The sequence below is a fragment of the Callorhinchus milii genome, unplaced genomic scaffold, assembly GCF_018977255.1.
Source record: "Callorhinchus milii isolate IMCB2004 unplaced genomic scaffold, IMCB_Cmil_1.0 Scaffold5, whole genome shotgun sequence".
NCBI lineage: Eukaryota > Metazoa > Chordata > Chondrichthyes > Chimaeriformes > Callorhinchidae > Callorhinchus > Callorhinchus milii.
In genome coordinates, this window is record NW_024704746.1 from 51,217,971 (window position 1) to 51,234,089 (window position 16,119).

At 41.7% G+C, this 16,119-nt stretch overlaps 1 protein-coding gene and 1 non-coding gene across 2 annotated transcripts; one reads left to right on the forward strand and one right to left on the reverse strand.

The window, feature by feature from the left end:
* Window positions 1-7,576: 7,576 nt before the first annotated feature.
* Window positions 7,577-7,648, reverse strand: trnap-ugg. Its single transcript has one exon. It is a non-coding gene; the product is annotated as a tRNA-Pro (tRNA).
* A 543-nt stretch (window positions 7,649-8,191) lies between these two features.
* Window positions 8,192-14,193, forward strand: LOC103181871 (C-type lectin LmsL). Its single transcript, XM_007898629.1, has 6 exons — window positions 8,192-8,215; window positions 8,296-8,384; window positions 10,262-10,548; window positions 11,379-11,519; window positions 12,936-13,047; window positions 13,955-14,193. Exons 2-6 carry the CDS (start codon window positions 8,321-8,323, stop codon window positions 14,059-14,061), a joined length of 711 nt encoding a protein of 236 aa, XP_007896820.1. The 5' UTR covers window positions 8,192-8,215; window positions 8,296-8,320; the 3' UTR covers window positions 14,062-14,193.
* Window positions 14,194-16,119: the final 1,926 nt, after the last annotated feature.

Consider the following 16,119-nt stretch of genomic DNA (forward strand, 5'->3'; position numbering starts at 1 on the left):
ATATCCGCACCACAACTGGCACCGCCTTCCCTCACCTCCGAAACATCGCCAGACTATGGCGCTACCTCACCCCTCACGCTGCTGAAACTCTGGTCCACGACTTTATCACCTCAAGGCTGGACTATGGGAACTCTCTCTTCGCCGGCCTTCCCGGCACCTCCCTCCACAAGCTGCAGGTCATTCAGAACTCTACAGCTCGTGCACTGTCCTGCACCAGGCTTCGGGACCACCCTTGCTCGCCTCCACTGGCTTCCCATCCCCCAGAGGATCGAATTCAAGATCCTCATCCTCACCTACAAGGCCATTCACGGCCTTGCTCCCTCCTACCTCTCTGACCTACTTACCTGCCCGTACCCCTCATTCCTCTGGCTCCGGTCTGCTCCACATCCCCCGCCCCAACTGCCCTACCATTGGTGGCCGAGCCTTCAGCCTCTCAGCCCCTAGGCTATGGAACTCCATCCCCCAGTGCCTTCACCTTGCTTCCTCCCTTTCCTCCTTCAAGGCCGGTCTCAAGATCTTTCTCCTTGACCATGCCTTCAGCTCCCCTCTCGACTCTCTACCCTCTCCTCGCGCCCTCCCTTCCCTCCCCTCACCCTGACCATTTCCCCCCTGCTCGGGTCCTGACCCAACTGTCCAGCGCATTGGGACGTCCTCCTGACGTGAAAGGCGCTCTATAAATGAAATCTTGTTGTTGTTGTTGTTGTTAGTAAACGATCATTTATCTGCAGGATTGTTGGCCAGGATGTCTTGAGGAACTGCCTTAAATAGTCTCATAGAATCTTGTACCACCTTAGCTGACTTGGTAAAATTCCAGAGTCAAACGCCTGTCTGGGAATTTTAGATTACAATCAAGCCCAACACTCAAGTGTAGATGAGGTGCTGTCTTTGGATGTTAAATTGAGGTCCTGCTGGCTGATTCAGGTGGCCATTTAAGATTCCATGGCACGATTAGAAAAGAGCAAGGTGTTTCTCCCAGTGTCCTGGCCAACAATCTTCCAAATTAATTGGGCATTTACCTCCTGGCTTTTTGTGGGACATTATTGAGTGCAAATTGGCTACTGAGTTCACCTATTTATATGCAGTCGCTACACCTATTTGTAATTACTGTGAAGTGTTTTGATACTATAAGCTTATATGATATGCAAGGATTATTAGGTTATCTTTAACGTCCGTGTGAAGTTATGTAGACGAGACCCATATCTCATTTCAAGCACCAGATAATCTATAGCGCTCTCTGATATTGCACTGAAGTCTCATCTTAGATTTGGAGAGCCAATTTCCAACCAGAGGTAAGATTGTTACTGATCAAGCTAAGTTGACCTCCCAGAAGGAACCATTTAACAAACATCTATAAATCATCTTTGAGTTGGATATTGTTCACAGGAATGGGACTGAGAGATGTGGAAAGGTAAATATGGAACAGAGACAAATTGCACACTGATGAATGTTCTCACAGTGCACCCAGGATGTTATCAAAATCCATGTGACCATTTAGAAGATTAATCACCATGGGAATTCTTTTCTACAACCTATGATTTCAGATCTGCACTAAATGTGCTTTTTACTCAAGCACACATTTCCATATCTAAGATCACTGCCAAAGTCTCCCAAAGTACAACTTACCTCATCAGATACAATATATTAAATATAATTTTGGCATTCAGACTTGTTCCCCCACTCTTCCTTTGATGTAGTTTAGATAATATGCACGTGTTTGTCCTTATGCTTGACACACTTTGATAGTACTCTCGGCTTTGGGGCAGCTCACACTTTCACCTTTATGACACGGTTGCGGATTCAAGTTTTGTGTTTGGATTTTGAGCTCACAGTACAGTTGACATTCCAATGCAGTGCTGGGGAGCACCTCAATGTCAAAGATACTATCCTTTGAATGAGGTCCTATTTTGAATGTTAAACATGATTGGAAAAGAGAATGGACTTTCTCTTGGTATCTGGCCAGTAATCATCCAGATAAAATGTCTCATTTACTTCATAGGACATGGTGCGCAAACTGGCTGCTATATGTTTGTCTACAAATAAACAGTGACTGCACCTTACAGAAAAAAAACTGTGTAAAGCATTGTGACATTATAGGCATATATGAAATACCAATTGTAAATATTATTATTAGAAGATTATAAATTCAAGCATACACTGAAACTTTACCTTGCTGTCCATGCTGACACTCCAGTGTAGTGCTGGGGGAGTGCTGGTTTGTTGGAGGTGCTGTCCCGAGATTAAACAAATGTTGCATCTCCCTGTTAAGGTAAATGCCAAAGATCCCATGATGCTATTTGAGAAGAGAGGTTCTCTGAATGTCCAAGGCAACAATCCCCTCGAAAAATTGGTCATCAACTATATAGGGTTTGTGGGACTTTTCTATGTACAAACTGGGCATAGTGTGTGCCAGCAAAAAGTAGTTTCTGATCTTAATAATAATTACTGTAAAGTGGCTGATGAAATAAGGTGCTGCTAAATTGCAAGTTGGGTGGTATGGACGGAGGTGGTTGGGGTTCGGCATGCACCAGAGGAGATGCAAGTTGTGTGCTTCCCAAAGTCTCTGGTTTCACAGGGATGGAAATATTCCCTTGATGGCCTTGGCCCATGATGGCGCTTCAGTATTGAGAATGGTCGAGCCTACAACAATAACAACTTGCATTTATACAGCTCCCTCCATACAGGGTAGCGTCTCAGAGCTGGTATAGAGGAATGGTGGCAAATCTGATCTTGAATTATTTGGCTCCCAACATAAAATACATTGCAGCGTAGGAGGAAGCATTATGGCCCATTGAGAATAGGCTGGACTTCTTCTGTCTCCCATCACTGTCAGTCCATTCTTCAAAGGTAATGATTTTTGGTGAGGATAGGGGTCAAATTTGAGGCGACTTCTTTCATTATCTAGATGTGCAGCCTACATAATAATCTGACTCCAGCTCCTAAAATAGATTGGGTCAGAGCAGTGATCTCTCAAATTAAACTTAACTTAATTTCTATTTTCACAACCCATTAAAAACAATTTCAAAAGAAATCTAAGAGAAGCAAATACTTTGTGAACAAGCTCTTTACACCATGAATGACACTCTGCAACTTGAAGGGATCTAACATATCATTCTGTGGTTCAGTCCTGGTCCTGCTGTATTTGTAAGTGTGCAAGTGCAGATCAACCTTCGATCAGATGTTTCTACCATTCAGATTGTTAGCTTAATCCTGATCTGGTGTAGTGCAGGTACAGGTGGAAGCAGAGTGTGTGTACAGTATGGATCTAGAGGTCATGGACCATATTTCAAAGCCTCCACTCTCAATCCCAACTATCTCCGTGCTATATCAGAGCCTTGTCAAAAAGCAACATCCTCACATCTGTTTGCCAATGTGTTAATTTTCTCCAATATATTCAGATGTTTCTTTCACCAAAAAATGCAGTGCACTATCACAAGCATCATAAGCCAAATGGCCTCCATCAGAGCTGTAAAATCTAATGAACCTAAGATATTTTATAAATGTGGGGGATATCTTTGCACTACTTCCTCTCTTTGTAACTTTTCCACAGTTGTTGGTTAGGATATAAGCCAGTCACATGGCAGCGATTATAAAATACAACATCACAATAGTAATAAATAAAAATTCTAATTCCAAAATATCTCAAAGAACTTCACAGGATTTACTGTAAAGTGTAGTGACTGTGCATTTTGTAGGAGAATAAGGCAGTCAATCTGTGCACAGCAATGCTCCACAATGTCATGAAGTGAAACATCATTTTTATTTGGAGGATTGTTGGCCAGGACACCAAAAGAAACTCATCTCTCTTTTTAAATCAGGCCATGGGATCTTTAACATCCACCTGAACATGCAGACAGGCGCTCAGCACTGAACTGCACCACACCATCAACCTAAATTATGTAGTCAATGTCCCCGTCCCAATATGGGGCTTGAACCTTTAACATTCTGACCCGAAGGTTAAATTCCAGAAATGATGCGGGACAAAGGTGAGGGTCTGTGAACATAGTTTAGCATGTTTACAAATGCCCTTTTTTGTTCACCAGCTGGAAACTGAATAATTTCCACATGCACTTTGTAACATAAGCATTTTCAGCACCAGAAAAAAACATGTTGATGGTCCCAACAATTCAAAAATAAAGAAGAATAAATAATCCTACACAATGCTATCTCTGATCCTTTCAACTGGATTGTTTGCCAAATGACCATCTCCCTCTTGAATTTATTTGCTTTTGTGGCTTCATAGTTCTTAACTCCACGCATTCAACATTCAGGACTCTCCATATTAAATGTAAAGAACACACCATGAATACACTCATTTGCTTTTTTAACAGTCACTGAAGTCCATGTGACCATTTAGAAGATTAATCACCTGGGAATTATTTTATATAATCTATGATTTCAGATCTGCACTAAATGTGCTTCTTATTCAAGCGCACAGTTACATGTTCCAGATAAGTGCTCAATGGCTCCAATGTACAACTTATATCACAGGTCTAATGTTAATTACATCCTTATTGTTCAGCCCCTTCACTCATGGACTTATGTGATATTTACTCTAAATGATGTGTACTTGTTTGTTTGTGGATGTTAATTCACGTGGACTGTAGCAATGATTTGTCTTTGGGTTCGGAGGAATTAAAACTGGAAATTTGGTTTGGGGGGTTGAACTGCACATCTATTTTGTACTGCATTTCATTCCCAACTTTATTTCCCAACAGTATTCCCAGTAATGTGGAGAATGAGTTTTACAATCCAGACTGCAAACTGGTGAAGCACTGCAATATCTGGAGGGTATGAGTTCAATCGCAAAGTAGACTAGCCTCAGCTGAGATTAAACCATTTTTCACAGAAGGTGGACAACAAGGTTGTCCGGAAGGCTGATGAGGTGCATGGAGGTTCGAGAGGGGACTTAATGTACTTTGATGCCAAAGGGAATAGATATGACAGAGAGGGAGATAGATGGTGCTTGAAAATGAGACTGTGCAAGCCAGAATTAGGCTTATAGATAAGGCTAACACTCCAGTGCAGTGCTGGGGAAAATATTACACTGAGGTCCCTTGTCTATTCACATGCACTTTAAAGATCTTACAGCACTTTTGAAAAGAAGGGAGCTGCTTGTGTTATTCTAGCCAACAATCCTCCACCTAAATTGGTCAATCCCTTCACAGTTGTTCATAGGAGTTTGCTGTGTGTAAAATGACTACCACAGTGCCTTCAGAAATAGTCACAGTAATTACCTGTGGAGTTCTTTTACACACAGCAAACTCCTATGAACAACCAAATGACATTTGTTTGGGGGTCAGCAATATTTTTGGTCTCAACATTTTAAAGATTTTAGGTCATATGCTCCCTTCTTTTTGTCAGCTGGATATCTGACACATGCAGAAATCTGCATACTTATAAAAGTATCCAAACCAGAACATGTACCCATGTATGGCACCTACACATGGAAATTTCCATTTTGGAGTGCAACCCACACATGTACATGAGTTGCGGCTCACCTGGAGGGACTAACCCCACTTACCTAATTCCAGAGAGTATTAGGCACAGGTGGGCAAGAGGAAAGATTGGGATTTTACTGGCAAAACTGCAGCAGTAACCAATATCCAGCAAAGTTTATCCAGCTAAAACTGCATAGCTTGCCATTGCACTGTCTGTGCTGCTTCCCACTGCATGGTCAACTAGAACCACCCTACCCATTAGGGCTTGGCTTCCAGGGTCAATAGGAACTGAGCGGGAAGACACAGTAATTGGTCAGTCCCTCCAAGCCTACTGATGAGCCAGGCTGTGCTGTTATTAGCAGTGCCCTAGAATACTGTGAACCCACCGGGCTCAGGAACTGGACCCCCGAGACAGCCACAGAGGGCTGGCTCAATTCTGACAATCTCTTATCAAGCATATCACCTTGGAGCCAGTTCAGCTCTTTGGAGACCGTGCTTACTACCCCCTCCCAAAGGATAGTGCCACCCACTGGAGAAAGTATCCACATTGAGCATAGAATGGTCCACTGTGATGGTTTCAAGGAGAATGAGAAAAAGAGAAGGGAAAGGAGGGAGAAAGAATGAGGCCAAAAAAACAACGCACACATAGAGGGCAAGACTGCACTAGACTGCATTGGAACATTGGAATACCTCTAGGACCCTTTCCCCAGAGTGACAACCTGTGTGCCTTGTTTATGGAGGTTAAGACACAAGATACTCTCTGGGTGTTCAACAGCCTGAAGAGTATATGAAGAGTATACGGTGAGGATACTTACACATTGCACAGGCCCAATTGTCCAAACCCCTCCTTCTTAACATTCTCTGAGATTCATTTCTGCCTGTCAGTCAGGAGAAAGAAGATTCAACGGATTTCAGATGTTGTGTGTCCCAGAGAGAATTATATCATAATAATAATCCTTGCATTTGATATAGCAGATTATCATGTCATTGAGAGGTCTTAAAGCGCTTCACAGAATATATTGTAAAGTAGATTGACTATATATTTTCAGAGTGGCAGCCAATTGTGCATAGCAGTATCCCACAAACAATCTTAGATTGGGTGACTACATTTTTTTTTGGAGGGATTATTACTCTCGGAAAGTGATCTGCCAATCGACTAACAACCAGGTTCCTACTTACTGCTAGGTAAATTAGAGGCATGTGGAGTAAGGAAACTTATCTTGGATTTCGTCCTGCCCGAAAATCAAATCTTCTCGCTCGTGAGGTGAGGGTGCAACCGCTACGGGATTCCTGTGATAATCCTGATAGAGAAGCCCATTTGGTTTTCTATGGACCCAGTGCCACAAAGGATTGTTTACCAGTTATAATAATAACAATAATCCTTGCACTTGATAATGCCCTATCTTGTCATCAAAATATCTCAAAGCGCTTCATAGGATTTTATTGTTATTGTACGCAAACACAACAATTCGCACACAGCAATGTTGCACATACAGGCAAAAATGTGACAGTTATATATGGAAGTCTGTTGGCCAGATCACCAGAAGAAACTGCTTTCTCTTTTCATATTGTGCCATGGGATCTTTAACATCCATCTGAACAGAAAGATGGGATCTCAGATTAACATATCATCCGAAGAACGGCATCTCCAATGATGCAGCACTGCTCTGATGCTCTCCCAAAACTGCATTGCAGAGTATGAGTTCAAAGTCCCAAAGCAAAACTTAAACCCACAAGAGTGAGTTATGTGAGAACTTCGATGTCAGGGGAGAAAGAAGTTGTTGTCTGTCTGAGCACAAAGAGACACAGGTCATCTCTTTTGTGTCATATTTGACAAGGCAGCTTTCAAAATCAACTAGTCCCAATAGTTTCAGAATTTTTCCCCAACCCTGAGGATTATATAATAATAATCCTCGCATTTGATATAGAGCTTTTCACGTCGGGAGGACGTCCCAAAGCGCTTCACAGAACACACTGTAAAGTGAATTGACTGTATATTTGTGGGCGAACGCGGCCGCCAATTGAGCACAGCAATGTCCCACAAACAGTCGTAGATTCAAAATGACCAATTTATTATTGTTTTTGGTTTTGGAGGGATTATTATTAGGCGTGTGGAGAAAGGAAACTTGCCCAAGGTTTCGCCCTGCCTGGAATTGAACTCAGGTCTCTCGCTTCCAAAGCGAGTGCTCTAACCACTGAGCTACAGGACTCCACTCACTTACCCAGATGATTGTAAGTGCAGTCAGTGCAAACTCACAGCCTGAGTTACTCTTTATTTTGACATTCAGGGGAGATTGCATTGCTCTGAACAGTTCAGGACATTGACCACTTCTCAGTGAATGCCACGTGAGATGCCCCTACCCTCATGAGATCGACTGAACGTGGAAAGCCTGTGCCCAGAGCTCTGATCTGACAGCTCCATTGTAAAGCTGTGAAGTACACGAGAAATAATTAGTTCTTTGTGACCAGATAAGATCAATGGAACCAAAGTGTGGAATACATAATGAGTCAGGTTCAGAGCTGGCGTTCGGTCAGTCCACAGGTTCCACGCAGATGGAATAGACCAAAGCGACTAGACACTGAGGGGTGGGTGGGTAGAAATAGGTGGATTGTGAACCATATGCATGTGATACGTAATTGGGAATTAATTGGTTAAAAGGGGTTGTTCAATAACTCCATTTCCTTATGACAAACAGGGGCTGGGACTAGGACACAGCCTAATTATAAATAGAGGGCTTGGGTCATCTCTCCTTTGTACAGTTACTGGGATCTTTAAGGTAAAGGTACAGTTTCACAAAGTGCAGCTATTGTCTGACAGTTGCTTGCTACTAAACTCTCTTTCTTGTGTACTCCTTAGTGTGTTTGAAAGCAACAACAGCAAAATGTTGACTGTTCTTATCTTGCTGAGTCTCCTGAAGTCCTACAGTGCCAGTGATAAACCCAGTGGTAAGTTATTTTGTTTCTATCCACTTCTCCAGGCTCGTGGAGCAGCAATCTAGGACATAGCAATCAATAGCTTTCCATCCAAACTCCTAAACCTAATCTTTCTCCTGATGTGTTTTGTCTGAAACACTGATAGTACAGCGCCTTGGGACGTCCTCCCAACATGAAAGGCGCTATACAAATGTAATTTTGTTGTTGTATTTAGTTGCAATGGGGTCCAAGAGTCTCCTGAACAGTTGCAAGGAGCTGGCATTTCGGCCAAGATGGGAGTGAGCACAAACTTATGAATGGATTTTATTCAATTCAGAGTGGGAACCAATTCACTGCTGCCAGACCATTCTCTGCTCACTTCCTTTTCTCATCTAGCCCCTCTGGCTCACTCTTGTAACCATTCCTTGGAACGACAGCTCTCTACCCTTCTCCCTCCCACACATTTCACTTTGTCTTTCTGATGAAATTGACACCATCTCAGATTTTGCCAAGATTATTCCATTCCCTCACTCTTCCCTTCCTCCTTTACTGTACTGAATTCTTTCCTCCCTCACTTTTTCCTTCCTTCTACACGCTCCATGACTTTGCATAGTTCACAGTTTCTAGTTAATAATCTGCTCATTCCATCACTCCAATTTTCCCTTTGTCCTACAATGTGCAGTGCATCAGCCTTCACCTCCACTTACACTCCACAGGACTCTTCCCTCCATCAGAGCTTGAAGATGCTACCCTGTTTGAAGGGGTTATATAAATGCAAGTTATACTACCTCCTGCACTATACAGTAGAGGTCATTTCTAATAATAATAATTCCTCCAAAAACCAAAAAACAATAATAAATTGGTCATTTTCAATCTATGACTGTTTGTGGGACATTGCTGTGCGCAATTGGCTGCCGCGTTCGCCCACAACTATACAGTCAATTCACTTTACAGTGTGTTCTGTGAAGCGCTTTGGGACGTCCTCCCGACGTGAAAAGCGCTATATCAAATGCAAGGATTATTATTATTATTTCCTCAGTCGTCACTTCTTCCAACATTCTACAGAACTCTTCTATGCATCAGTCTTCCTTTACTCCCACACTCCACAAGGCTACGTAATTTCCACTCTTCATTTCTTTCTATATTCTAGACTTTTCTAAGAACCTACAGGATTCTTCCTAGCCCCACTTTTGCTCTCCATCTCCACTTTACAGACATTTGAACCTAATTGCAGCATTACTCAAATGCTAGATCTGGTTTCATCTCCTCCCTTCACTCTTGGTGTGTGGAGCTAGAATATCAGACAAGATTGATGATTAGAAATTATCATATTACACTTCAGCTGTTCCAAACAGGATGGGTGTTTCACTAGTGTTTCCTTAAATTGCATCCAATAATGTTTGCTTCACAGTGGGCTCCCCTTCCATGGGAGCCAGTTGTACTTGTCCACCTCAACCAATTGGCCATTCTTCACAAGTGACATTTGTCCAGCCAAATCAGCCCTAGGAACATCACAGCTGTGCCTGGTCCTGTCCTCACTTGGCATCCAGAAGCCAGATCTAGAAAGCAAACTCCTGCCAATATTTCCCTCCCACTGAACTCTAGCAATCCCTGCCATCAGCCGGGCTCATGAATACAGCTAAATCTGAGTCAGGGCTCTGCTGGGATCTTGCTGGTCTGTACTGCTCACTAGCCTGTTCTGTGTGGTTACATATAACAAATGAAAGCCCATCATTAGTCAGCTGGAAGTCTCTCCCTGTGCTATTTGAGACATCTCTGAGGTGACCAAGTGAGAGATTTTATTCCACATTACAAACATTTCCACTGAATTTCAGGTGCAATATTTTGACAAACATGAGCCTTTGAGGAGTAATTAATTGTCTTTTGTGTTTCTGCAAACTATGTGACAGAAACATATGGACCTGATTATGGGCCATATGTAGAGCCATCAGCGTATTCGCAGAGCGTAAAAGTAGACTATGGCCCAGGAAGCGGTTATGGCTTCGATAACCATGCAATTTTTGGGGGCACAATGCCCATAGAAGGATTCCCAGTGGAGAAATATGCCGTAGCATCCAATCGAGTTTGCAAGGACAGATCAGGCATTTGCAAAGGACCCTGTCAAGATGGTTTTTTTGCTTTGAATGACGTGTGCTACAAGTATATTCACCGCAAACTGTGCTTCGCTGATGCAGAGGTATGTGCTCCACCTTAAAGTTCCAAAGTTACATTGGATTGATAAACCGTTTTATCAAAAGTGAGAAAGGTTAATTATACATTAAACTTATATTGAATAATCTGGAAGCTGGTGCTTTAGAAATCAATTCAAAAGAAAAGGAAATGTTTTGTGAGCTCACAGTAAAAGAAGAGAGAAATAGCTGAAAAGACAATGAAGTCAAGACACCAAACATCAGTGCCGAACATGGCAAGTACTGAGAATGCAGAAAGGCAGCATGCAGCATTTCCCTGCGTAGTGACTGACAGCAGGATTCAATTGTCAGTTTACTTGTGTGAAAACCCACAAAATTTACCATGTTCATCAGAATGTACCCAGGTAAATCTAATTAGTTCATTTCAGTCTGCCTGGTATCTGACCCACACAGAATCCCCTTAACCTTAGTCTTAAGGTTATCAAGAAGCCAAATGGAAAAAANTCCAATCCTCCAGGGACTAACCTATCCTTCTGGGTCCCATTCCCATTGATGAGTGAAACAGGTTAATTGGTGATCAGCAATACGCTGGAGTCTGGTTCAATGATCAGATCACAAAGTTTAACACAGAGTCACTCAAATCTACTTTCTTTTGACCCGATATGTACTATACAGCCAACCACCTCCACCACCACCAACCTCCAATGCAGGTCAGTAATAATAGGTTTGCATTCACACCAGATGGCTTGTTAGTATCAGGAAGTGAGTATAACGATGAGAGTTAGCAGTGTGTGCTAACATATACATTAAGATAGAAATAGCTCCATATTCCCCTTGCCACACACTGACATTTGGGTTTGATTCTTTTCTCTTCCAGCTGTACTGCCGACACCATTTCCCTGGGTCTCACCTCGCATCTATACATTGCCGTATGAACCATATGTTCATTAGAAATCTGATAAAAGCATCATATCCTACATGCCCTAAGACTTGGATTGGTCTCACTGATTGCTCCAAAGTAAGTAACCAATATCTTTTTCCCGTCCTGTATCAAGACTAAAATGCTTCCGATGTGACTGGTGCAATATAAAAGCAAGTTGTTGTTGTTTCTTCCAAGTTGTTGTTGTTTGTTGGTTGTCCCATTATTTGTTTAGCTTTGTTGGCAGCTTCACATTAACAGGAAACATTCAGTTACTGGTCGCACTTACCTAATTTTCCAAGTCTGGGCAATCTCCTCACTGTGTGATTGTTGACTGTTCCAAACTATATATGTTTATTGGTGTTAAAATGCATCTGCTATTTCTGTTTAATATATTCTGAATACCATGAATCACCTACCCACACTGCTTTGTACCATCAGTCAATATTATATTCAAAGGTCATGCTATCCTCCAAGTCATCTGTGGATAGGGTGAATAGTAGTGGATCCAGACAGAACTGTTTCCATCTATCTGCACCACTGCTTTCAAGCCAACAAACAAATCTGCTATTAATTCCAAGAGGTTTAACCTTCTGTAAATATTTTGCATGTGGAACTTCATCAAAGGAGCATCTGAGGGTCCAAGTAAATTGTATTCACTGGCCTAGCCATTGGTTACTCCCTCTGAAATCAGAGAATGAAGCCTGGCCAATTGCAGGTACTCCATGCTGACTGTCCCTACCGGCATCTGTCCTCTTTACAGGAGCATTTCGATGTCCAGCATGAAGCTTTCCAGCACTTTTCGCCTGTACAGATGCTAGCTTCGCTGTAACACAATTCTCTGACATGCATTTCCTTCCTGTTTTGAAGAACACAATAACATTTTCTGACCTTCAGTCCTCAACAATAATTCCTGTGTTTATGGAGCTCTTCACTTGCATAACTTATCTTCATCTCATCTGATTCTTTGGAATATCTCTTCCCAAAAGATCACTTAAAGTCTAGTCTTGGCCATAAAGTCTGACATTTGAGTGAGGATTGGTAATAATAATAATGATAATAATCCTTGCATTTGATAAAGTGCCTTATCATGTCATTGAGATGTCTCAAATGCTTCGCAGAATACATTGTAAAGTGAATTGCAATGTTTGATGACATGTTCTGTGGGTGAAATACAATGTTTGATGACACGCTTTCAGTTTCTGAAAGGAGTCCTCCACTCAGATTGCCACAAAATGTATTCATGCTTTACTGGTGGTTGGTCCGTGATATCTCTTTCAAAAGCTGCAGCTTTTCAGTTCATGGTTGTTTGCGGGATGCTGCTGTGTGCAAAGTGACTGTAGCGTTGGCCCACAAAACAGACTCACAGCACTTTACAGCATATCCTGTGAAGCGCTTTGGAACATCTTTCCGACATGAAAGGTGCCGCACACCGAATGTAAGGATTATAATTATGACCATTATTAATTAAGGTTCCATTTCCTGGGATGCTCACATTTTGCTGTTTAATTGCAGGAGGGACATTTCGAGTGGACTGATGGGACATGTTCAGATCACACAGCATGGTGCCCCAGTGAACCTTCTGACAAATTTGGAAAGGAAAACTGTGTTGTTATCAACCACAAAAGTACGTTCCCTTTCTCGAACACTATTTTAAATTAGGCTCATGAAGCCGGCTTTTCTTTTATGGTCAACTTCGACAACAGATGTTGTTAAAAAATTTCCGCAAAAAGAGAAGTATAAAGAAAGAAAGAGCCTTCAGGTTCTGTTGAAAAATAAATAGTTGCAAAGGTCAAGATAAGTTCTACTCCAGCAAACAATAGAGACAGAAATATTGATTTGTACAGAAGGTTGTGAGAAAGGGGTAGTCACCCACTCCATTGAAATTTTAAAGATGGAGATGGATTGTTTGACAGTTTTTGTCAGACAATGCTGAAAAAAAAATCCTGAGTTTCATAAGCATCAGAAGCATAGAACATGAAAAGGAGGCACTGTTGAAGTTGGGCAAGTTCTTGGTTGGAGTATCTTTTACGGATTGGACACTCCATTTTTGGAACAATATAAAAGGAATGAAATGTGGAACAAAGATTCACTGGGATGGACGTGACCAGGTTTGAGGGTTTCAGAAATTTTAGATTTTTTTTTAAGAGAGCCGATAAGGTTAATGAGTGACTTGGTAAGAGTCTTCAAGATTATGAATGCTTTTGATAGGCGAAACGTCATCGTTTATATCCACAACATTTAAGATAATAATCAAATGAATAAAGGGCAGGTACGTGAAATTACCAGCTACAAATTGCAGTTGAGGCAAAAAACATCAATCCCTTAAAAGGTTATTTAAAAAAATGCTTGAAAGAGAAGGAATATTAAACACTGTGGTAGTACAGTAAGAAAAGGAATGGGAATTGAATAGGTTTGAAAAAACCCGCAATTGTAAACAATCTGTTTTCATGCCGTTATATTTTATAATTCTACATTCTTATGTTAAAAAATGCTTGAAATATCTTTCACGCCATTCAATCTCTCTGTTTCAGGCAATTATCTCTGGTCAGATGAAGATTGTGCCCATGAGTTTAACTTTATCTGTGCGTATCCATTAAACTGCAGAAAGGGTGACTGTTCAAGTCAAACATGCAACTAACTCTGAGAACAGTGCCACAAAAGTCTATTTCCAGCGCCACTTCTGACCTGTGTTAAAATGGCATTTTTAATCTCATTTTGGAATTATAATCTGTTCTGAGATTGTAGAGACCAATAAAGTAGTGAAGCATCATACTGTCTTGGCTTGGTTCTATGTTGTGTCCTTTCATTGTTGAGTTTTATTAGTTTCCACTCCTGGTCAGGTAGGGTTTGGATCAGGATCGAGTAATAATAATCCTTGTTTTTGATGTCACACCTTAACACTTTGCTGAAATGTGTCAAAGGCTTCTCAGATTTTATTGGGATTGTAATGGCTGTGCATTTTGCAGCCATGAAGCGAATGAACAATGTGATTGGTCTCAAAGGCACCTCTTATAATGCAGCACTGCAGTAAAGTGTCAGAATAGATTATGAGCTCAACGTTCCGATGTGGGGCTTGAATCCACAGCTTTCTAACCCAGATGCAAGTTGTAAGTGAGCTGGGATGATACATCAGTCTGATACCTAGGGTGAAGGAGCTCAGAGTTGTAACTCCTTACATCCTCAGTTTTATTCCTTCAAGCTGAGGAAGTTAAGAGGTGATTCAGCAAGGAGAGCGAGGACAGAGCAAGTGTCTGCAACTAAGGAAACTTCAGCAGAGTTGCTGAGCTGGAATCTTAGGTGCAGACATTTCACAGCATTAGGAAAGAGGAGAGCTACCTGGATACTTTGATCCAGGAAGCAGTCACTCCCCTGAGGCTCAGTAGGTGTACAGTAGTAGTCAGTAGTCAGGGACAGGATGGCGTGACTGACAGTCAGGCAGGTAAGGGAACCGCAGAAGGAGTGGTGGAGAAGCCTCAGGCTTCAATGTTGTCCAACAGTTATGAGGTACTTGCAACCTGTGTGGATAAGAAAGCCTGTAGGGAGGATGGGCAACCTGACCACAGCACCTTTAAAAAGCAGAACCTCTAAGGTAATAATCTCAGGATTATTACCTGAGCCATGCACAAATTGGTACAGGGACAAGCAGATTAAAGGGTTAAATGCATAGCTGAAAGGGTGGTGCGAGAGGCAGGGGTTTCATTTTATGGGCTACTGGCACCAGTATTGGGGAAAGAGGGAGCTCTTCGATCGGGATGGGCTCCACTTAAACCAGGCTGGGACCAGTGTCCTGGCAAAACGAATAACTAGATAGAGCTTTAAACTAATAAGGGGGAGAGGGAGGGTTAATGTTAAGTGTAAACTCACATAGCAAATAAGAAAAGTCAAGACTGCAGAGCAGAGTAGCGACTTGGGAGATAAAGAACAGAGTGGGTCAAGTAGGGACAAAGAGTTTAGCAAAGAAAATAGGGCATTAATGAGTAGGGGAAATAGTAAAAAGTTAAAATTAAAGGCGCTATACCTGAATGCACGAAGCATTCCTAACAAGGTAGATGAATTAATGGCACAAATAGAGATAAATGGGTACGATCAAGTAGCCATTACTGAGACGTGGTTACAGGGAGACCAAGGTTGGAGCTGAACATTCCAGGGTATCTGATGTATAGGAAAGATAGGTAATATGGAAAACATGGGTGGGAGGTGTAGTCCTGTTAATAAATGATGAGATAAGAAACAGTAGAGAACAGTATATTCGCCCACAAATATACGGTCAATTCACTTTACAGTCTATTCTGTGAAGCGCTTTGAGATGTCGAGAAGACGCGAAAAGCGCTATATCAAATGCAAGAATTATTATTATTATAGAGAGGAATGATCTTAAGCCAGAAAATCAGGATGTAGAATCGGTATTGGGTGGAGCTAAGAAATAACAAGGGGCAGAAAACACTAGTGGGAGTAATTTATAGACCCCGAACAGCAGTTACAGTATTGGGCAGAGTATTAATCAGGAAATAACAAGGGTAATACAATAATAATGGGTGACTTTAATCTTCATATAGGCTGGGAAAGCTAAATTGATAAAAGTAAATTAGAGATGAGTTTATGGACTGCAGTAGAGATAGTTTTCTAGAACAGTATCCAGAGGAACCAACGAGGGAACAGGCTATCCTTGTTCTTGTATTGTGTAACGAAGCAGGGC